The sequence below is a fragment of the Schistocerca piceifrons genome, chromosome 3 (genome assembly GCF_021461385.2).
Source record: "Schistocerca piceifrons isolate TAMUIC-IGC-003096 chromosome 3, iqSchPice1.1, whole genome shotgun sequence".
NCBI lineage: Eukaryota > Metazoa > Arthropoda > Insecta > Orthoptera > Acrididae > Schistocerca > Schistocerca piceifrons.
The window spans coordinates 147,562,486-147,583,058 of NC_060140.1; the positions used below are offsets into that span (position 1 = coordinate 147,562,486).

Sequence of the window (20,573 nt, forward strand, 5' to 3'; positions counted from 1 at the left end):
TAAGTTTGAGTTTCTGTCCAGTCCGTCCTTGCAGTTTTGTCACCAGTCGATGATTAAGATGTTACTGTGGAATCTGGATGGCATCAGAAATTGTACAGGGCAAACAAAGGTCTTAGTAGAGGTCAGGTCTGTCTGTATTTGTCTCTTAGAATCACATTTGATGCCTTCTGATGCCATTGTACTGTGGTTTTATTTTTGACAGAAAAGAGCAGTGAAAGGTCCAAGGTAAGAAGGGAAGTGCTCATCAGTTTATCATTCCTTTGTCACAGTACATATGTCTCACACACAAATGTTCAGCTTACTTTAATTTTACAAAAGCTTTGTTCATTAATGTTCAGATTTTGGTTGCACAGTTTATCAGTCAGCTGACCCATCCTATTTAAAAACCCTGGATGTAGTATACCTTGAGGGCACTTATTTGGTCTGAAGGCCTCAGAGGATCTTACAGTAGTATTTACTGTAGGATCCAAGCAGGGGATAAGCTCAGCTGCTGTGTCATTTTCCTCAGCTGCGTTCCCATGGTCTCTCTCCCCTATGAATTTGGTCTGTTCAGAAAACTCTGTGATTATCAGGGCTATAAAGTAGATGGCGTACAACCAGATTTTGAAATTCCTCATTTATTTGGGTTCTCTGAATGCTGCGCAGACCCTCCAGCACTTGTAACCAGCGTTTCTAGAATGCTCATTTTCCACTTCAAAAGCATAGGAAGTATGTGGAATTCTGCTGGGTGTTGGAAATTTGAACTAATAAATCAACGGGCACCATACCCAAGGGAATGATTAGGTTACTCAGTATGTTGTCTCTTTGTTGGCTGTAGTGCCATTATTTTAGTCTGCTACACATGTATAAGACAAAGAGTTGTTGAAAACATTGGATAACAAACTGTGGCTGATAAAGCTAACTCTCTTAAGACGATAGACATATCCCATATACCTTTGTAGAGCTAGTTAGTGGGTATAGTTAACATGATTTAGCTGTATTTTCTGCCTAATGTACTATCTTCGGTTTTACTGTAGGATGCAATGAGGAAAATGGAGACCAGTCTGAGGAACTAGTCATTATATCAAATTTTAGCTGGCCAGCAGGTGCAGAGTTTTCTATTAGTGCACTCCAGGCGTATATTTCCTGTACTATTGTAGATGGGGATGAGAGAAGGAAGGAGCAGAAGATTTAGAGTTTTGATGTCCTATTGAAAATGATGTCATTAGATGTGAAGCTCAAACTTGCATTTGGGAAGGATAAGGAAGGAAGTTAGAAGAGCCCTTTTTAGAAGAAATGTCCCAACATTTGCCTTAAGCAGGTTCTTGGATAAACTAGTGGCCAAATTGGGTGAATGTCAGCCCATTGCCTTAACAACAGCACTATCTCTCTTATTTGGAGATGGTCATTTGACAAAAGAAAGTGAGTGGAAAATAAATTATATGTAAAGCTGTCAAAACAAAGGTCAGATGTGTGGCAGTTTTTTTTTTTTTTTTTTTTAAGGCAGAAGACTAAAACCCTTTTTCTGAGTGAGTGAGAATGACTGATTTTTACAGCGATATATGTTTTTAGTATACTTTCTCAGAGAAGATATTTTTTCATGTTACCGACAACTGCATGTATTTATTTGTTATTAATTTAAATGATAATGGAAAGTCATTGGTGCAATATAAATCATTTAGGGAGTGAAGGTGATAACATACTGAATAGTTGAAGCATTGAGTCATCTGTAGAAAGATAAACGAAACTGAATGTTGCTAGCTTTTGGACAAATTCTCCGTCATAGCTTTAGAGTACACATATGTATACCTGCGCAGCTACATTGTCCCAACTGACTACTTTGCACTGGCACTGCAGATCAACCCGTGTAATGTATTGTATTGGATGAGGTTGGTGGGGGGGGGGGGGGGGGAGGAGGAGGAGGAGGAGGAGGAGGAGGAGGAGAAAGAAGGCTGAAATGGGACTGAAAGTCATAGGGAAGGGTAGCATACAGCTAGAGGGAAGAGGCAGCAGACACCCGGGATGAGAATATGCCATCAGTGAGACCTCTCTGGCAGAATTGTGAGTTGCACACAGTGTGGAATTATGCACAGTAAGGGAAGATAGAGGAAGGGAGGAGAGGAGATCGAAGGATGTATTGAAAATTCCTTTCTTCAAAGAAGAGAAGCTGGTATTGGCAGGGAGAGGGGAGAATCAGATGATGGCACAAGTTGGGAAACAGCCATTGAAGCCGAGCAGTGTTCTGCCACAGGATCTGATACAGTTTGACAGTGGCTATTCATTCATGCGGACAGTTGATTATGGTTCTTACCCACATAGAAAGCTGTTATATAATTGCTTTCACAAGTGTTCCTGCCTCTGACAGGATAGGATATGCTTGTGATGTAACTGGAACGCGATGTGTGGGGTGGGTACATAGGACAGGGCTTGCATCTGGCTCTTTCGTGGAGATACGATCCATGTGGCAAGGGATTTGGATTAGATCAGGTTATTTCATAGGCTGTGTGGATAGCAGAATACCAGTTTTGGAGATAAGGGAAGGGTTGTGGGTAAAACGTTTCTCATTTCTGGGGCACGATGATATGTTGCCAAATCCCTGGTGAAGGATATGATTAAATTGTGCCAATTTGTTGCTGGGAGAAAGAATCCGATTATCTGAGTACTTAAATGGATTGTGAAGTGGTGCCTTTTGTACTGTGGAACATGTGCTGCTGTAGAGTACTGTTTGCTAACAGTGTAGATTGTCTGTTTACATTTGTCCTTAGTGGAAGTTTAGTTATTACCATGCCAATATAAGAAACATTAACAATGATTGCTAGTCATCAGATATACTTGTCTGATATGGCAGGTGATTAAAGTGCTTTTACCACTGATGTGGTACACTCTGCTGCTTTTATTTTTGCCTTCAAGGGATGTCTCAACCATCTGCTTACAGTAACCTATCTCTTTCGTGCTGTCAGTTTTGCATGATGTATGTTAGTCTGTGTACCCTTTCCATCTGTCTTTTGACAGGCTGCCGTCTGTTCCACACATAATTACTCAGATTTTCAAATCTTACCCATTGCCACATTGTCATTGTTTATTCTACTCCCTTTCCTGTTGTGATTCTTCGTCCAGAGATTCTGAAGATTTTCCTAGTTAATTCCCAGTTGTGTTTTCTCCAACAAGGACAATACAGTTTATTGACCAACATATTGTGAACGAGTGTCATACTATGCTCAGTACTGACTTCAACACTGTGTCTCAGCAAACTCACTGATACATTCTGGCAAGTGGTGCACTGCCTCTTGATCAGGTTAAATGGATGTCATCTTATTTGAATTTTTGTCTAATACAAAACTGATGTCTGAGAGTCAGATGTGTGTGAGAATGTGTGCCATCTTTGTGTTTGGCTGAAGTGAATGAAACCTTATATCTGTACTCATTCACAGCAGGCCCCAGCTTTGCATGTATATATCACCCTCACTTTGTACGTTCAAACAAGACAAAGGAAAGCCAGTAATTGTTTATATTTGTTATGAGATGATATTTTCTAGCAAGTGGAAGGGCATCTTTGTTTTTGCATAGACAGTTGCAAATGCAAATTTCCTTTTTGCAAGTAAAATGGCAGTTTTGATAATTCTACATCACTGCAGTGGCAGTACTGCTACATTCCTGCACTGGCAATGCTACTCCATTCCTGCATTTGGAGGCATGGGGTGTAAGTGATTTAACAGAATTAAAATAGACTAAATATTTATGTAGGATTTGCACTTGTAACTTTTGTATGTGTGTCTGCTCTTCTTTGTTCACTATAACAGTAAGCCATTTCTAGTGGTTTTTGAGCCAAGGGAAGACTGAGGTCTGTTAAGTAAGGGCCAAGCAGGTGGGGAAGGATGGGAGAGGGGGGGGGGGGGGTTGTAGGAGAAGAAGCATAGCATAGGAATGCAGTTCCTTGGCAAAAATCCATTGATGGAGATTGCCATATAACAGTGTGCATTGTTATGGAGCAGCATCCAAGTGCATGTAATGCCTGGTAACATGTGTGTTGTACTTCCGCTGAGTTTTTATAAGACTTCCTGATAAAAAGTGTGATTGCCTGTTTGTTCTGGAGGCACAAGTACTGTGTTGGTCCACCAGCTATAAAAAAGCAAACAAGCATTCATTTGATTTTGAATTTGGTCATTTTCAAGTTCTTGGAATGTGGATAGTTTGCAGTGTGCCACTCCTGACTTCAGCATTTTGTCTAGGGATCGTATTTGGAGGTCCATCATTGGTTACTTATGATAATGTGACTGGAAAATTTTGATTCCATTTGATGCCTGCCGAGATGATCAATACATTTGTCCTTCTGATTGCTCTTCTGTTCAGTTTTGCAGCTCTTTGGAACATTTTTTTTTCACAATTTTCGTAGTACAAATCTTTTCTTAATAAGTCATGGTATCTTAACACATTCAAAATTAAGTTAATACTGATCATTCGTGCCACCAATCCGTGATCTTACCCCACAAGACACTTCACTCTTTCCACATTGTCATTCATTGTAGACATTGGAGGTCTACCTGCAAAAGATTTACCTTCCATTCTTAGCCTACTGTAGAGGGTTTCTGCGATATTAGTACTTACGACCTAGATAGGGGATATCCTCCATTAGCTGTTTGTAACTTTGTGTAAGTAATATTTGCAGTTTGCATGAAGTTTTTGATGGTGCAGCATTAATCATACTTGTACACTTCACAACTACAGCTTCACTTCCGGTCCTCTCAACAATCGTTTAAGCTGGGGGGTGGGTCATCTAACATTAAATTAACTTTACAATCAGAAGAAATACCAAAGTCATCCTCTTTGAGGATAGTAAAGATCTTCTCGTCTGTACTTTTTTTTCTAACATATTATTTATTTCGCTGTGTATATGCCGCAGGACAACCAGGAAATCCGGGAAAAACTCAGGAATTTTTTCATCCAGCGGGAAACCGGGACAAACCCAGGAATTTTTTAGAATTCTGGGACTTTTTCATTGTTTTAGTTGTCAGATAAATTTTTGTAATGTTGACTGCTAAGAACTGATATGCTAACAAAGAATTTTACTTTAGCCCACTTCTGCAGAATAATACTACAGCAATAAAACATAAACGAGGGAAAGAAAACAAAAATAAACTCAAGTTGCAAAGGAAATGCACCATATCCAACAACAAAACACAGTGCACAAACAAGCATCTGCTCACACCAAAATGTGTCAAAGGCTTTAGGACAAAGACTATGCACTACTTCATAACAACAAACTGCTTCTGATGATCGTGATGTCACTTGAGCAGTTGCCAACGGGCTCATGTGCGTGCACGGTTGAGTCACGTATGAGCAGAACCTGCTCCCGCGTATGGCTACTGGAAGTATGGCTGTTAGCTGTATCAGCAATAGCAAAAATGAGCATGCAGAAATAGCAACCAGCAGTCAGACACTAGCCAGAAAAATTCTTCTGGCGAGCAAAAGCAGTCAGATTCACGCATGCGCAGAGGAGTCTAAGTTGCAGTGGAGAAGATGGAAGTCTCCATGTGATCCATGTTTAGGTTTAGTGATTTTGCTTTTTATTCATTGTTTACAACTCTCATATCAAATAAAAACAAAACGAATTTCTGTGGACGAGAGCTAGCAAGTGAATTAAAATACGTTCACATACTTATGGAAGGCTAAAATACAGGGTGATTCAAAAAGAATACCACAACTTTAAAAATGTGTATTTAATGAAAGAAACATAATATAACCTTCTGTTATACATCATTACAAAGAGTATTTAAAAGGTTTTTTTTCACTCAAAATCAAGTTCAGAGATGTTCAATATGGCCCCCTCCAGACACTCGAGCAATATCAACCCACAACTCGTTCCACACTCTCTGTAGCATATCAGGTGTAACAGTTTGGATAGCTGCTGTTATTTCTCGTTTCAAATCATCAATGGTGGCTGGGAGAGGTGGCCGAAACACCATATCCTTAACATACCCCCATAAGAAAAATCGCAGGGGGTAAGATCAGGGCTTCTTGGAGGCCAGTGATGAAGTGCTCTGTCACGGGCTGCTCGGCCGTCCAGAACTTTTCCCTTTGCACAAACACCCATTCTCTGTAAACTGTTTATACCAACATTTAATACACCACCTATCAGGAGGTTTAACACCATACTTCGTTCGAAATGCACGCTGAACAACTGTCGTCGATTCACTTCTGCCGTACTCAATAACACAAAAAGCTTTCTGTTGAGCGGTCGCCATCTTAGCATCAACTGACGCTGACGCCTAGTCAACAGTGCCTCAAGCGAACAAATGTACAACTAAATGAAACTTTATAGCTCCCTTAATTCGCCGACAGATAGTGCTTAGCTCTGCCTTTTGTCGTTGCAGAGTTTTAATTCCTAAAGTTGTGGTATTCTTTTTGAATCACCCTGTATGTTATTAGTTTTAGTTTCCTAGATTTATTTTATTTCCAGGTTTTTAACAGTCAATCATTAATTGCCTTGCAGAACACTGAAGTTATTTTTGTTGATTTGCTAAAGAAATTTTGCTTTTATTAATCTTTTCTGCAGGGCAGTCAATTTATTTGAAACAAAGTGTGCCACTTCACAGTATTGGCTAGTGTCAACTGTTTGCCGAAATACAAGTGCCCATTTTTATTTCCTGGTACATATGGCGTTATTCCATAATAAAGAACCAAACATGAGATAATACAGTACTGCAGCCCAAAAACCACGCTGAAAAGCTTAATAGCTGGTTGGGTCCTACTTCTTTGTGAATGTGGACATACGAATATCCACTTTCACCCAAATTATGGATTTTAGTTTGGTTTACAAAATTCCGATGCTCTTGGAGTACCCTCTAATGTTCTGTTTGGTTTACAACGTAATGTAAGATCTCTTAATGCTATACAGGTACAAACATATAGGCTTCCTACATCATCGTAGCTGCGCATGTGCAGTAATGACAACTGCTGAAACGAATTCTAACAGGTCGCGGTGAAATATTGCGAATGGTGGTTGAAAAGTGTTACGTTCAAAGTAAATTTCATTTTACGCAACAAGAATTATGTTACATGTGCGAATGTGCTTTGAATTTCTTGAATCACAGAGTGATTGGTTCTCGTTTAAAGCTTAACACACTGAGGGCCAACAGCTTAGAAGAATTTCAGGCCCAGATGTTTATGTATTATTTAAAATTTTGCTGGTACATTCATGTGATGTATATTAAAGTGTAACACGTGCAAAAAAGACCAATATTGTACGTGAAAGCTTAGCTTTTCTTGTAGCTACACTATGCATATTAATTTAAACCATCAACGTTTCCTGTTTGTGTGTTCGCGCTACTGAACAGTGATGTTGGTTGCTATTGGCGGACTACGTCACATGTCCTATCCTCTGAATATCTGCTGTCAGCAGCTGGCGAGATCACGTGACATCAGCTATGATTGGCTTACTAAAGCACATCGCAATCTCGATTTTAGTGCTTCGGAAACTAACGTGCTGTGTTTGGTGGAATTCAAATATATACTTTTGTAATACAAATATTTGCAGCGTAGGTATTAAAATTCATGGAGAAGAAATAAAAACTTTGAGGTTCGCCGATGACATTGTAATTCTGTCAGAGACAGCAAAGGACTTGGAAGAGCAATTGAATGGAATGGACAGTGTCTTGAAAGGAGGATATAAGATGAACATCAACAAAAGCAAAACAAGGATAATGGAATGTAGTCTAATTAAGTCGGGTGATGCTGAGGGAATTAGATTAGGAAATGAGGCACTTAAAGTAGTGAAGGAGTTCTGCTATTTGGGGAGCAAAATAACTGATGATGGTCGAAGTAGAGAGGATATAAAATGTAGGCTGGCAATGGCAAGGAAAGCGTTTCTGAAGAAGAGAAATTTGTTAACATCGAGTATAGATTTAAGTGTCAGGAAGTCATTTCTGAAAGTATTCGTATGGAGTGTAGCCATGTATGGAAGTGAAACATGGACGATAAATAGTTTGGACAAGAAGAGAATAGAAGCTTTTGAAATGTGGTGCTACAGAAGAATGCTGAAGATTAGATGGGTAGATCACATAACTAATGAGGAAGTATTGAATAGAATTGGGGAGAAGAGAAGTTTGTGGCACAACTTGACCAGAAGAAGGGATCGGTTGGTAGGACATGTTCTGAGGCATCAAGGGATCACCAATTTAGTATTGGAGGGCAGCGTGGAGGGTAAAAATCGTAGAGGGAGACCAAGAGATGAATACACTAAGCAGATTCAGAAGGATGTAGGTTGCAGTAGGTACTGGGAGATGAAAAAGCTTGCACAGGATAGAGTAGCATGGAGAGCTGCATCAAACCCGTCTCAGGACTGAAGACCACAACAACAACAACAACAACAACAACAACAACAACAACAACAACAACATGCTGCTGCACATGAAGTGCCGGGAAGTTCTACGCTAGTGTACAAAAAGTCTTAACCATTGAAAGGGTTGATAAATTGTATGGTTCTGAGAGAAAGTTCTTAAAGGCCACAAGACCAGAAAACTGACCAAAGAGATATTTAAAAACACTTAAGACTACACTAAAATATGATTCCAGAGAGAAGTTTCAGAGGCTTTTGAGATAAAGACAGGAGCGAGACAGGATGGTAGAAAAATATTATCCAAACGTGGAGGGAACAGTGCCATGTATACAGATATTTAACGCACAATGGTAAAATAAAAACTGAGGAGATATGAAAAACAAAGTGGAAAATACTAAGAAATATACAGGGTTCTGGAAAGGAATGTGACATTTAGAAGAAAAGGAGAAATCATGTTCTGCACACACACACACATACCAAAGAATTGACTGTTATAATGAAGGAAAAATGGCTGAAATTTGCTGGGCAGATCTGTGAATGAGTGATGGCAGATTGCCCAGAATAATCTGGAAGTGCAAAAGCTCTACAACATGGATGTAAGAAGTTACAAAAGTCTTAGAAGAACCAGGTCTCACCATAGAGAAGACATGATAGACAAATGCACACAGAAGAGTAATAAATTGATACGAAAAAAAGAGTTCAAAAAACCCAAGAAACAGCTGAGGACTTTTACTGACCTGAAGAGGAATGTTAGACGTCTGAAAAGGTTTTGGGAGCGGAAAAGCAGGAAACTGAAAAGCATAAGCTAAATCTAATCCACAAAACCTGCCCGTGCCCTTCCCCTTATAAAAAGTGGGTGGGGAATAAATAATATTCTCAAATGTTGCACAAATGTGTGGGTAGCATATCACATTTCACTACTGTGACAGCAGATAGTAACTAAGAGTTTATCTCTGTTGTGCTAAGGAGTAACATGTGATCAAAAGTAGTTAACATTAGGAACAGTGAAAGAGTTAAATATATATAATTGATTGCTTTACCAAAGATGTAAGATATTTTTATATTTTTTTCTTTTGTTGAGGAATTCCATAGGAAAGACTTAATATCAGTGGACTATTCATGTTCAGTCATATTTTACTTTACTGTCTGTAACCCTTGCAGTAACAGCTACAAAGTTGCCTTCAAGGTTTGCATAAACTGCACTCCACTCTTTTTCCAAATAGCCGACTCATTTAAATGTAATATAGTTTGAATATATTTTGATTAGGAAATCAGTCTAGTAAAATTCAAAACCTGACCAAGAACAGTGTTTGCCTAGAGAGACCAGTGATCCATTCTGGAACATTGTGTTGGACAGCGTGACCAAGTTATCTGTGTTTCTTATTCTTTTGTAATTTCTCAGCAAAAAGAAAGTGATGAGGGCTGATAAAGGCTACTTACGAGCTGCCTTGTTTCAGCACATTTTACCATCATTGCCACGTATGTACTTTTTATAGTTGAGGTTAACTTTATTTGACATGAAGAGAACAGTAATTCTTTTGTTTGCAGGTGTGTGGAGCCACAGTATGCGTCAACAGCTGGCATGTTTGGTGCAGCTGTGCTGATAACTGGAATTTTCTCTGGTATCACTTTTACACTTGCCTTACCAGAGTTTGTTGTTGGAGTTCCTTGGAACTTATGAATATTTATTACTTTAATACTGCCAAGAATTTAAATTGTGAGACATTATTATTTTGAAATAAAAATCAAACTAATGTCTGTTTTACTGTGTGATTTTCTGTGATGTGCTTATTTTGATTTTATAAATTTTTGTTAATTTTATCCAATTTTGTATATCCAACCAATCAGGGTATGATCTTAATATTAAAAGAAAGTGTTTCAAGGCAGTTTTTAGTCCACTGTGACACTGCAGCACTGACTTTCAAATTGTGTTCAGTCTGATTAGACACATTGGACTTAAAAATATTGTCTTTTTGTGCATTTTCTAGTTAATAATTTGGGATTAGATTTATTGTCAATTATCATTTGTTGTTTAACAAATTTACCAAAGTTCAACATACAAAGAGAAAAACAATCATACTTTGTATATAATCTTCAGTATGTTGTTCACATTTTTATATTTTTTCATGAAGTACAATGCTCTCTCTGATACGCTTTCGATTCATATCTATCTCTATTTCTGTGTCTTTCTTTCATTTTCTCTTTCAGCCATAACAAAATATATAAATCTTTATCATATTGTGGTTTAGATATCTTTTTATTGAAACTGCAACATAAAGAAAACTAAAGCAATATTAAGAATTTCACTTTGTACATTGAGTATATCACAAGAATATTTATCAAAAAACAAAGATGATGTGACTTACCATACGAAAGCGCTGGCAGGTCGAAAGACACACAAACAAACACAAACATGCACACAAAATTCAAGCTTTCGCAACAAACTGTTGCCTCATCAGGAAAGAGGGAAGGAGAGGGAAAGACGAAAGGATGTGGGTTTTAAGGGAGAGGGTAAGGAGTCATTCCGATCCCGGGAGCGGAAAGACTTACCTTAGGGGGAAAAAAGGACGGGTATACACTCGCACACACGCACACACACACACATATCCATCCACACATATACAGACACAAGCAGACATATTTAAAGACCAAATATGTCTGCTTGTGTCTGTATATGTGTGGATGGATATGTGTGTGTGTGCGCGAGTGTATACCCGTCCTTTTTCCCCCCTAAGGTAAGTCTTTCTGCTCCCGGGATTGGAATGACTCCTTACCCTCTCCCTTAAAACCCACATCCTTTCGTCTTTCCCTTTCCTTCCCTCTTTCCTGATGAGGCAACAGTTTGTTGCGAAAGCTTGAATTTTGTGTGCATGTTTGTGTTTGTTTGTGTGTCTTTCGACCTGCCAGCGCTTTCGTTTGGTAAGTCACATCATCTTTGTTTTTTGATAAATTTTTCCCACGTGGAATGTTTCCCTCTATTATATTAATATCACAAAAATATTTAGACATACAATGCCAAACATTATCAGGCATGTATCATAGTCAAATATAAATACAGTTATAACATAAAGATGCAGCAAAACATTATTGTTGTGAAATATAGGAAATCTGCAGTGTGAAAACAATGATCTGTTGAGTTATTTATCCTGTGTAAGATGACAGTCAACTGGTGGAATATTATTGGCATACTTTATCTAAAATGCTATCAGTAACAAACAGTTGATTGAGGAGAATCCATAAAACAGAAATGTGTTAGTCTTCAAAACTTTGAAACCTTCATAGCACTTATGTGAATTACTTCCATACCATCATATACTCCTGAATGATGATCAACAGATTTCTTATAAAAATGGCAAATTTCTTTGTTTTATAGAAACGTTTATGTCAAATTTTCGAAATATGTGAAATGTATGGGATGTATATTGTTGGGTATAGCAAATGTCAGCTGATGCTGTCGAACAGTAGCAGACCATATATGTAGTGTAGCTTGCTTCATGATGATGATGATGATGATGATGATGATGATGATGATGATTCGCAAGTATGGCTGGTTTTCATCTTTGTGTTCAATACTCAATCCAGTTCCACTATGGCAGATTTTTTGTTGGCCACTGAAGAGCCACAGATAGGATTCTTTGTAAGTCATTACATCAGTGCACCTCTAAATATTTCCTGCCTTTCATTCTGTTCTGCCAGACACATCTTAATTCTACAATTATTTAAAACTTAGTATGCATCTGACAGTTGGAAGCCTTTATTTTTTCAGTACTTCTTGAGATAAGTAATTTTCCTGCCTCAAGCTGGTTTTCATTATCAGTGAACCTGACTACATCACTTTCAGGTGGTTTATAATATTAGGTTCATGTGTTCCCCACATCAGGTTTTGTGGGCATCAGAGATCTATCTACCACCATTTATATTAAACACAAAACTGATTGCAGATTATCTCTTTACTTACCCTCAGAATACATTTTGCCCACATTGCCACATTTGGCTTACCTTTTATTCTAACTGAAATATAGTTTTCAACAAGTTTGCCTTTCACATTTCTTATTAAAATCACCATTCTGTATCAGCTGCATCATATTGTTGTCTGGTATTGGAGTACCTGACCTAATATGTCGCAAAGCAAAGCAATGCAATGCAATCCAATGCAAAGATCTTTTTTATGTGTGGGGCCACAGCTGCATTACATTTCTTGAAAAACTTATTGTCCTACATCAGGTTCCATTTTGCCAGTGGCGTAAAGTGTTATTTCAGATAAAAAATTGCCTGATTCAGGAAATTTGTTTAAGTTGTGAACAAGCATTTTCAGCATGACATAAGTGAGATGTAAACTGAAAAGTGGGGTATATTTTTGTACCTAAGCTAAGAAGGGTAGGCAGCATTTAATGGTTATTAATCCTACGAGCATCAATAAAATCAAAGTTTCTTCAATGTTGCAGTTTTGATAAGAAATATTTTATGTAACTAAAAGCACTGTATTATCATTGTAAACAATTTTATTTTGCAAACATGACAAATACCCAGTAAGCTGTCTTCCATGTTTTCCGTCCTAAGATGCTACATCAGATGCCTTATCTGCAATAAAACTGAGGTGGATATGGGCCAAAACATGAAAATGTTTGAAGTTTTCACAGTCTTGCTTACTGGGTTTCTGTTGGTTGCAGAATTTTCTTCACATTGAATTTTCTACTTCCATTTGTTCTTTTTGTAGTGATACTCTTTTTAACAGTGAAGATCATGTTCAAATACTCTTTAATTTCTGTGTTATATTTTACATATCTAATCATGGCTAGCTATGTATTGACTGGACCAAAGAACATTTTAAAACTGTATAGTAAGTGAATTTATTGGTGCTCAAATACTTTAAGTAGGTTTTATAGAGAGGTCAGCTTAGTATTGTTATATCTACAAGCTGTAGGGCAGTGCTACAGATCACAGTAAGAGTAGTTCTTTTTTATGACATTGTGGAAACATGTTTGAAAGAACTGAGTGTTTTATATAACATAGTAATGGGGTAGAAACTTATAGTACAGATACCTGTCGACAGGTTTGGTGAATTTTACAAATAAATCTGTCTTGTTATGGATTTGAAATATTGTATCTGATTTATTTTTTATACTAGTTGTGTTTCTACAATCCTCCCTATTGTGTAATAAATGTTCATAATCATTCCTGCTTGCCTTATTACCAACTTAATGACCAAGCAATGTCAATGATGATTCATTTTTGTACATACCTATCACATTTGTATGCATGTTCATTTCTGTAATAAGATTTTATCCAAGTATAAAATCATCCACTGTTAAATTAAAAATTAACAAAATTATCAAAGTGTGTTTCAGAAATATGAAATTGTTTGCTTATCTATAAAATTTACTTACACCCCTTTAATGCGTTTATTTTATAAAAATCATTTGCATTTGACCCAGAGCATAATGGGACCAAATTGAGGAAATATTTAATTCTCTCTCTGAAACTTTTAGTGCCTGCTACCATAGACCTATGAAAAACATGTGATATTATGTAAAGATGTTCCTTTTGTAGGAATCTTCCATGAATAAGAAAAGATGGAGGTACCTGCTCTTGCAGTAACTCAGGATTTCCTGAATGATGCTTATGTACTGCCGTGGACAGTATGATGTCCTAAAACAAATCAAAACTGTGCACTGGACAAGGACTTAAATTCAAGTTATAAGTTCCAATCCTGCACACAGATTAATCAATCTGTCAGAGTTTCAACCACTCATTTCACTGCAAATATAAATTTTACACAGGGTTTGGATTTATTGACAATCTTTCTCTAAATTTCAACACACACAACTTCTGAGCTATGAAAGCCATATTATGTAGAGTATGTTTGTAGACGACTACCCACTGTCTACCCAACGACATTATAGAGAGATTCTCCCATCCTTCCACAGTGCATCTTATAAATCAGTAGTGACACAGTATGCACACTTGCCTGTGGAATCTTACTTTTCAATAATAGGTGTAGTGTTCTTCCTATAAAGGCCAGTTCCCTCACCATGAGAACTGCTCGCACATCAGTTTACGGACAAACTACAGTATGAACTGTGGTGAAAATCAGAAAAAAATGTTAATGATGTAATACTTTCTGCCCAGTTCTCTAGCCTAGTGATGTTTGCCATTTCCTTTTTGTGTGTACCTAGTCAGCTTCCTACTGTCCAACTATGAAATTGCTTTTGCTTCCCATTCTAGACAGGCAGACATATGGTAATAAAAACAGAAAAGTAGGAAAAACACTGACCCCATAATTTTCTACTGCAGGTTATTTTTAGGTGTTTTGCCCAAAAATTACAAGTAATGTTAACTGCTCTCTGCCAAGTCTTATAACACACTCCTTTAGTAAGATGAGTTATTATATGAAAATGATTCAGTAGTTTTAAAATTCAAAGAATATAAAAGTTCCTTTCTAACAATTGTACTGAGTGGGGTAGCACAGTGCGAAGCACACTGGACTCACATTCAAGAGGGTTCAAACTCGCAATCTGGCCATCCTGATTTATGTTTACCATGATTTCGGTTAAATCACTTGCAAATTCCAGGATGGTTCCTTCAAAAGGGCACAGGTGCTTTCCTTCTCCATCCTTCCTTAATGTGAGCTTGTTCTCTGCCTCCGATGTTCTGATGACATCATTGTCAACAGAGCATTAAACACTAATCTCCTCCTCCTCCAACTGTTGTCTTTCAGAGGTCACTAGTGTAACAGTTTAAGTAACTCAGAAAAACTGTCTTGTAAATTGCGGATGGCAATTTTATTGCTCACCCCAAAAGTGAATTTTTGCAAATTGTCATCATAACCTACATTAGTTTATCACACATAAATAACTCCACCAGCCATGCAGTATTAAACATTGATGGCATTATGGGAAACAGTTAATAGGAATTAAGATTATTTCACTTCACTTTTACTTCATCATTCAGATCATTTCACTTCGCTTACAACACTGTTACTCTCAAAAAAAATTTAACAAAAGTTTTATACATCGAAGGTGGAACATAGAGAGACTGTTTCAAATCATCGACCCGATTCCTCCTCTTGTTGTCCATGGGTAAATACTGTTCACGGGTGCAGCTGGTGTCCACAGCTGCATCTAGCAGCCACTCATCATAACTCGTAAAATTGATCATAGCTTCCCATTTGGTACCTTGCAGTGACCTGATCTGATAACATTCAACTGGAAGGGGATCTTTTCCTGAGTGAAACACAGTAAAAAGTATGAAACTATCTTGAGAAAGTAAGGCAAATAGAAATTTTGAAATACTTGACACAAATGTATGTAAATTTCAAAAGGATCATTCAGGTATGGATTGTGGCAGAAGTATTTATGATACAATAGCCTAGTGCCACACCACACTAAATTTCGGAGCTCAGCAACATACAGAATTTCAAAACTGTATGTCAAAACCAAGAGGTGAATACTGTCCACAGATTCTACAAAATTTGACATTGCATGAGTTTTTCCCAAAGTAATCATTCAATATTGTAAACATAGAAAAATAAGCAGAATGAAAACATGTTGTATGTGGAATTACAGGTTTCTGCAAAATCTGGACTTTCTCCCTTTCATTCCAGCTGCTCATAAAAAAAAATAAATAAATAAAAAATAAAAAAAGAACCATGCAATGACTCACCTTTTTACAAATTAGCCAAACATTCTCTACTACACGCTAGTGACAATAAAGTTATTATTACTTAAGAATGATTGTGCAATGAAAGTGATGTCTTGCAGATGCTCTAGTGGCCTCTGGAATGAGGGAGCGCTTCTTTCAATCACAGCAATGGACTGGAGAGCCTGTCATTTGTATTAGTGGGTGGAGCAGAGACCACTTCATTTGCCACCCCGTGACATGCATTGTGACAATCATCACTCCTAGAGTCTTTTTTAATGTTTCACAAAGTAACAGTCATTTCAGTACTTTACACTGCTGACCATTAAAATTGCAGCACCAGGATGGGTAGCAAATAACATAATTTACTTACTTCATGTACAGTAACGTAGGAAGAATTTGTGATTAAGTTTGTTGATGATTTGGGATGTACAGGACGTGAAATTTAAATAGAACTGCCACCTATGGCAGCAACAGTGACTCTAACCCATCCGGGCATCGAGATGAACTGATGAGCTCGGATGACAGATCCAGGTATGGACAAGTGGTGGTGTGCCAGTCTGTTCAAATTACCAGCTGCATGAACCAGATGTGATTGTGTTGTGTGCCTGTGGCACCCCATACCGTCAAGCCAGATGTAGGGTCCATTGGCAATGAAAGCTGCAATCTGGCAGTGTTAATTCCTTCTCAGTGTCTCCACACACAGCCCCGGATCTACTATATTCCCAAACTGAGGCAAAAACTTCATAGTGGAGCTCGCTCCCCCATCCTCAATTGTTTGAGATAGGATGTCAAAAATTAAAAAAAAAAAGATTTTTCAAAAATATCTTCATTTATTCTCTGTTTAGGCATTATTACATGTTTGTATAATGCATTTTCCAAGCTATTACGAGAATAGAACTTTAGCAGCTGCTAACGGGGCTGTACAACTGGCCCTTAGTAGTGTAGCGATCTGGCAAAAATTTTCTCTCAAAATTTCATTTTCTTGGATACACCGAGAAGATAATACGTAATCTTTCTTAACTGTTATTCCTGTTAGTCGTTTATTTCCACTCTGGTAGTTTGAATCTATGGATTTCGCTAATAATTATACCAGCACTTGTCATTGGCACACCCAATTAACCACTTAAACCAACAGCGATTGGTGTTCACCCATCTGGATTTATTCAGCTCACCTCCTACGGCCCTCGTACCCTTTTGTCTGTGGGAAAGTTTTTTATTTCTACATGCGACAGGAATTCCTCTCGCAGAGATATCATGTACACTGTGCACACATTTAAAAATCAATTTATGATTCATTCAGAAATCAACTTAGAATGTGTTCAAAAACCAACAGAGATGCATTTCAAAATCTTATGAACAATCGATAGACCAATGTGTGCTGGATGCTAGGCGCTTTGTGAAACAAGGTTTTTTCTTCAAGAATATGAATTTGGTGCCCCCTGAAATTGCCATCCAGGGCAGATAGCCCGGTTGCCCCCCTCCCCTGCCCCACAGAAATGGGATTTGTGTGGGACCACTTCTGTGTCCAGTGTTGTCATTGGATACATCACTGTTGGTAAGCCTCTCTCTGCTGCCACATAAAGGGAAACAGTGGTCCCTATGCTGAATTTCTAGTGTTCCAGGCATCTTCTCACTGTTGGTGTGAATTTTTGACAATTTCCTGACTCGAGGTCCATAGTTTTTTACAGGACAATCATGTGATCCTGACCAGCATGAGCATCAGTATACCAGAACAATAACCCACAGTCCTGATAAGGCCACGATCATGCCACTGTCAAATTCTGACACGTGCAGGTAGCCATTTCTCACTCTTATATGAAGCATAACACAATATTCTCACAAACAACTAACATTCAAATGCAGTTTCTGAGAGAAACATGCTGCACAGTCTTTCCTTGTGTAAAGAATATAAATGGCATTGTTTTGCTTACTCTGTCCAGAAGCGATAATAGTTTGCATATCCAAGCATGTAGCACACTTCATGCCAATTTGATATTTGTTGCATTCAGTATTTAAGGTGGTGTAATTTTTAAAGTTCTGTGGCCTAAAAATTGAGCATTTCTTTTGTAAACAAAAGACAATTTCAGTTCGGTTTAAGAGTTATTCCACAGATTTTTTATGGAATGTACTGCAGTGATGCTTTTCATTACGAACATCTGTATTTGATTATTTTGAATAATTGCAATCCAGCATTACACATTCTTATGAAGTGCAACCAATCCTATCAGATAACAAAAGAAACTCCAAGTAGAAATATCAACAACATAGGAAAAGACAGATTGCTACTAACTGTAAAGAAGCCATGTTAAGTTGCAGACAGGCACAGTTAAAAGACACTTCAGCACAGCCTTCATCAGCAAAAGTGAAACACACACCATGCATACACACAAGCAAGCACACCTAACACACATACGGCCACCAACTTCGGCAGCTCGAGCCGGAATGCAACTATCACATGGGATGGATGCAGCAATCTGGAGGGGTTGGAAATGGGAAGGTATAGTAGTGTATGAGTGGTGGGCAGAGGGATGCTATCTGGCAGAGTGTGCAGGAACTAAGATGGTAACAGATGCAGCATCAGGAAGTTGTAGGGTAGGTAGGTGGGGAGAAAAGAAGCATTTGCCAGCTCTACTGCAATCAATGAATCATTACACAGTTTTCTATATTGGTATGAGTACCAACCAGCTGTCCACAAGGATGAACAGCCACTGCCAAACTGTGGCCAAGAGCGATGTAGACCACCCTGTAGCACAACATGCAGCAGAACATGGCATGGTAGATTTTAATGGCTGCTTCAGTTCCAAAGCCATATGGATCCTCGCCTCCAAGACCAGCATCTCTCAACTGCGCAGATGGGAGTTATCCTTACAAAAATTCTTTCCTCTCATAATTATCCCAGCGTCAAGCTACAGTACCCCCCCCCCCCCCCCCTCTGTGTGTCCACACACCCACCCAATTCTCATCACCCACCCTCTTTGTTTGCTGCCCCTTGCCAACACACCTGCCGATCTTTCCCCTCTCCTCTCCTTTTTATGCTTCTTTTTTCCCCACCTTCCTTCTCCACATTCTTCTGATGCTGCACCTGTTGGTATTCTAGTCCCTGCACACTCTGCCAGACAATGTTCCTCTTCCTCACCATCCATACACTACAATCCCTTTCCCACCCACTCCAGATTGCTTCTTCCATCGCATGTGATAGTCGCATTCTGACCAGAGTTGGTGGTCATGTGTGTGTGAGGTGTGCTTGCTTCTGTATACGAATAGGTGTATTTCTCTTTTGTTGATGAAGGCTGTGGCCAAAAGCTTTGTGTAAATGTCTTAATTGTGCCTGTCTGCAACTTCACATGTCGTCTTTACTGTAAGTAGCAATCTGTCTTTTCCTACACTATAGATAACAGAAGAAAATCTTTGACACTCGAAATATTTTGGAATATATATTGTAATGGTCCCACACAAGAAAGAATACCCAACAATTCTTAGCAAATGAAAGCAAAATGCACCAAGAAGTTTCAAAGAGCATGAAATTAGCCGGCCCCATAACAAGAGTTCACAGGAATTATAAGATTGTGTTGCAAAACAGACAGACAGCTGGTGGGTGTAGTTCGTACAAGCAACTTATGTGCCGTGAATGACAATGGCAGACTTTTGAACTGAGGCTTACTGAGCAGCCATTGAGCTCAGATGTGTTGTACAATTAAACCTGTGTACAGGCAATGGAACAAGGTGCCAAGTAACAACAACTGAAACAGGTCTTTATTGTGTATTTGTTTGTAGTGTGTGTGTGGTGGGGAGGGGGGTCAATTTTTATATATTAGTTCTTCCTTTCAGTATTCACAGAATATGACAAGATATACATATGAGACAATGGAGCCATTTTATATTAAATGTTCATAGTACCTGTATTATGCATTACATTTGAACTGTTTGCCATGTTATGCAAAAGGAAGAACACTTTCCATTGTGAGTGTAATTAAAGGTGTTACAGCCTCTTGACACACATAATAAAAACTCTCATCTATAAGTATGCAAGAAATCTATGCCATCTGATTATTAGATGTACTGACCAGAAAAAGATGTTTAATCTGCTCATTTCGATTCACTGATGGTGCAACAATGGTAGGTAATAGCTGGATGTTAAAAGTGGCCAGCATAATGTATTGGTAGCTCATGCTGTGACATGGCAAAACATTGCTTTGTTTGGTTTGGTTTGGTTTAAAACTAAAACAGTTGAATTTTTGATTGATTTATTTACTTGTTTCACATTTATAATTTGTTTCATCTGTAGAGAATATGAAATAACAGAGTGTTGTGATTACAGTTCTTATTGCGAGATGTAGACCTAAAAACAACACACCATATTGTTATCTCAGCACTTAGTATCCTATCCCAGGGCCTTAGACTTCAATGATCATTCTGATAGGAAGTAAGTATGTAAGGTGAGTAATAAGTGTGTCACTTTCTGCTACATCCTCCAAGGCCACTAGGTTGATATCCCACAGGCCATCTTGAGTTCTGGGCACAAGATCAGGGCAGCTTGTCAAAAATCTGTTTCATGCTGACACTTGGTTTGATCAAGTTGAGAACTGGTAAAGGAGGAAGCCAATGCACAAGAGAAATT

The 20,573-nt window shown here is 38.3% G+C and overlaps 1 protein-coding gene across 3 annotated transcripts in view; it reads left to right on the plus strand.

Annotated features, from left to right (window-relative positions):
* LOC124789851 (equilibrative nucleoside transporter 1) overlaps window positions 1–10,746 on the plus strand; it is a 96,030-nt gene extending 85,284 nt beyond the window's left edge. For all 3 annotated transcript variants that reach the window (XM_047257358.1, XM_047257360.1, XM_047257359.1), the window contains one exon: window positions 9,863–10,746. In XM_047257358.1, coding sequence (XP_047113314.1) covers window positions 9,863–9,995 — 133 coding nt within the window. In that variant the 3' untranslated portion in view covers window positions 9,996–10,746. The remainder of the gene's footprint in view (window positions 1–9,862) is intronic.
* Window positions 10,747–20,573: the final 9,827 nt, after the last annotated feature.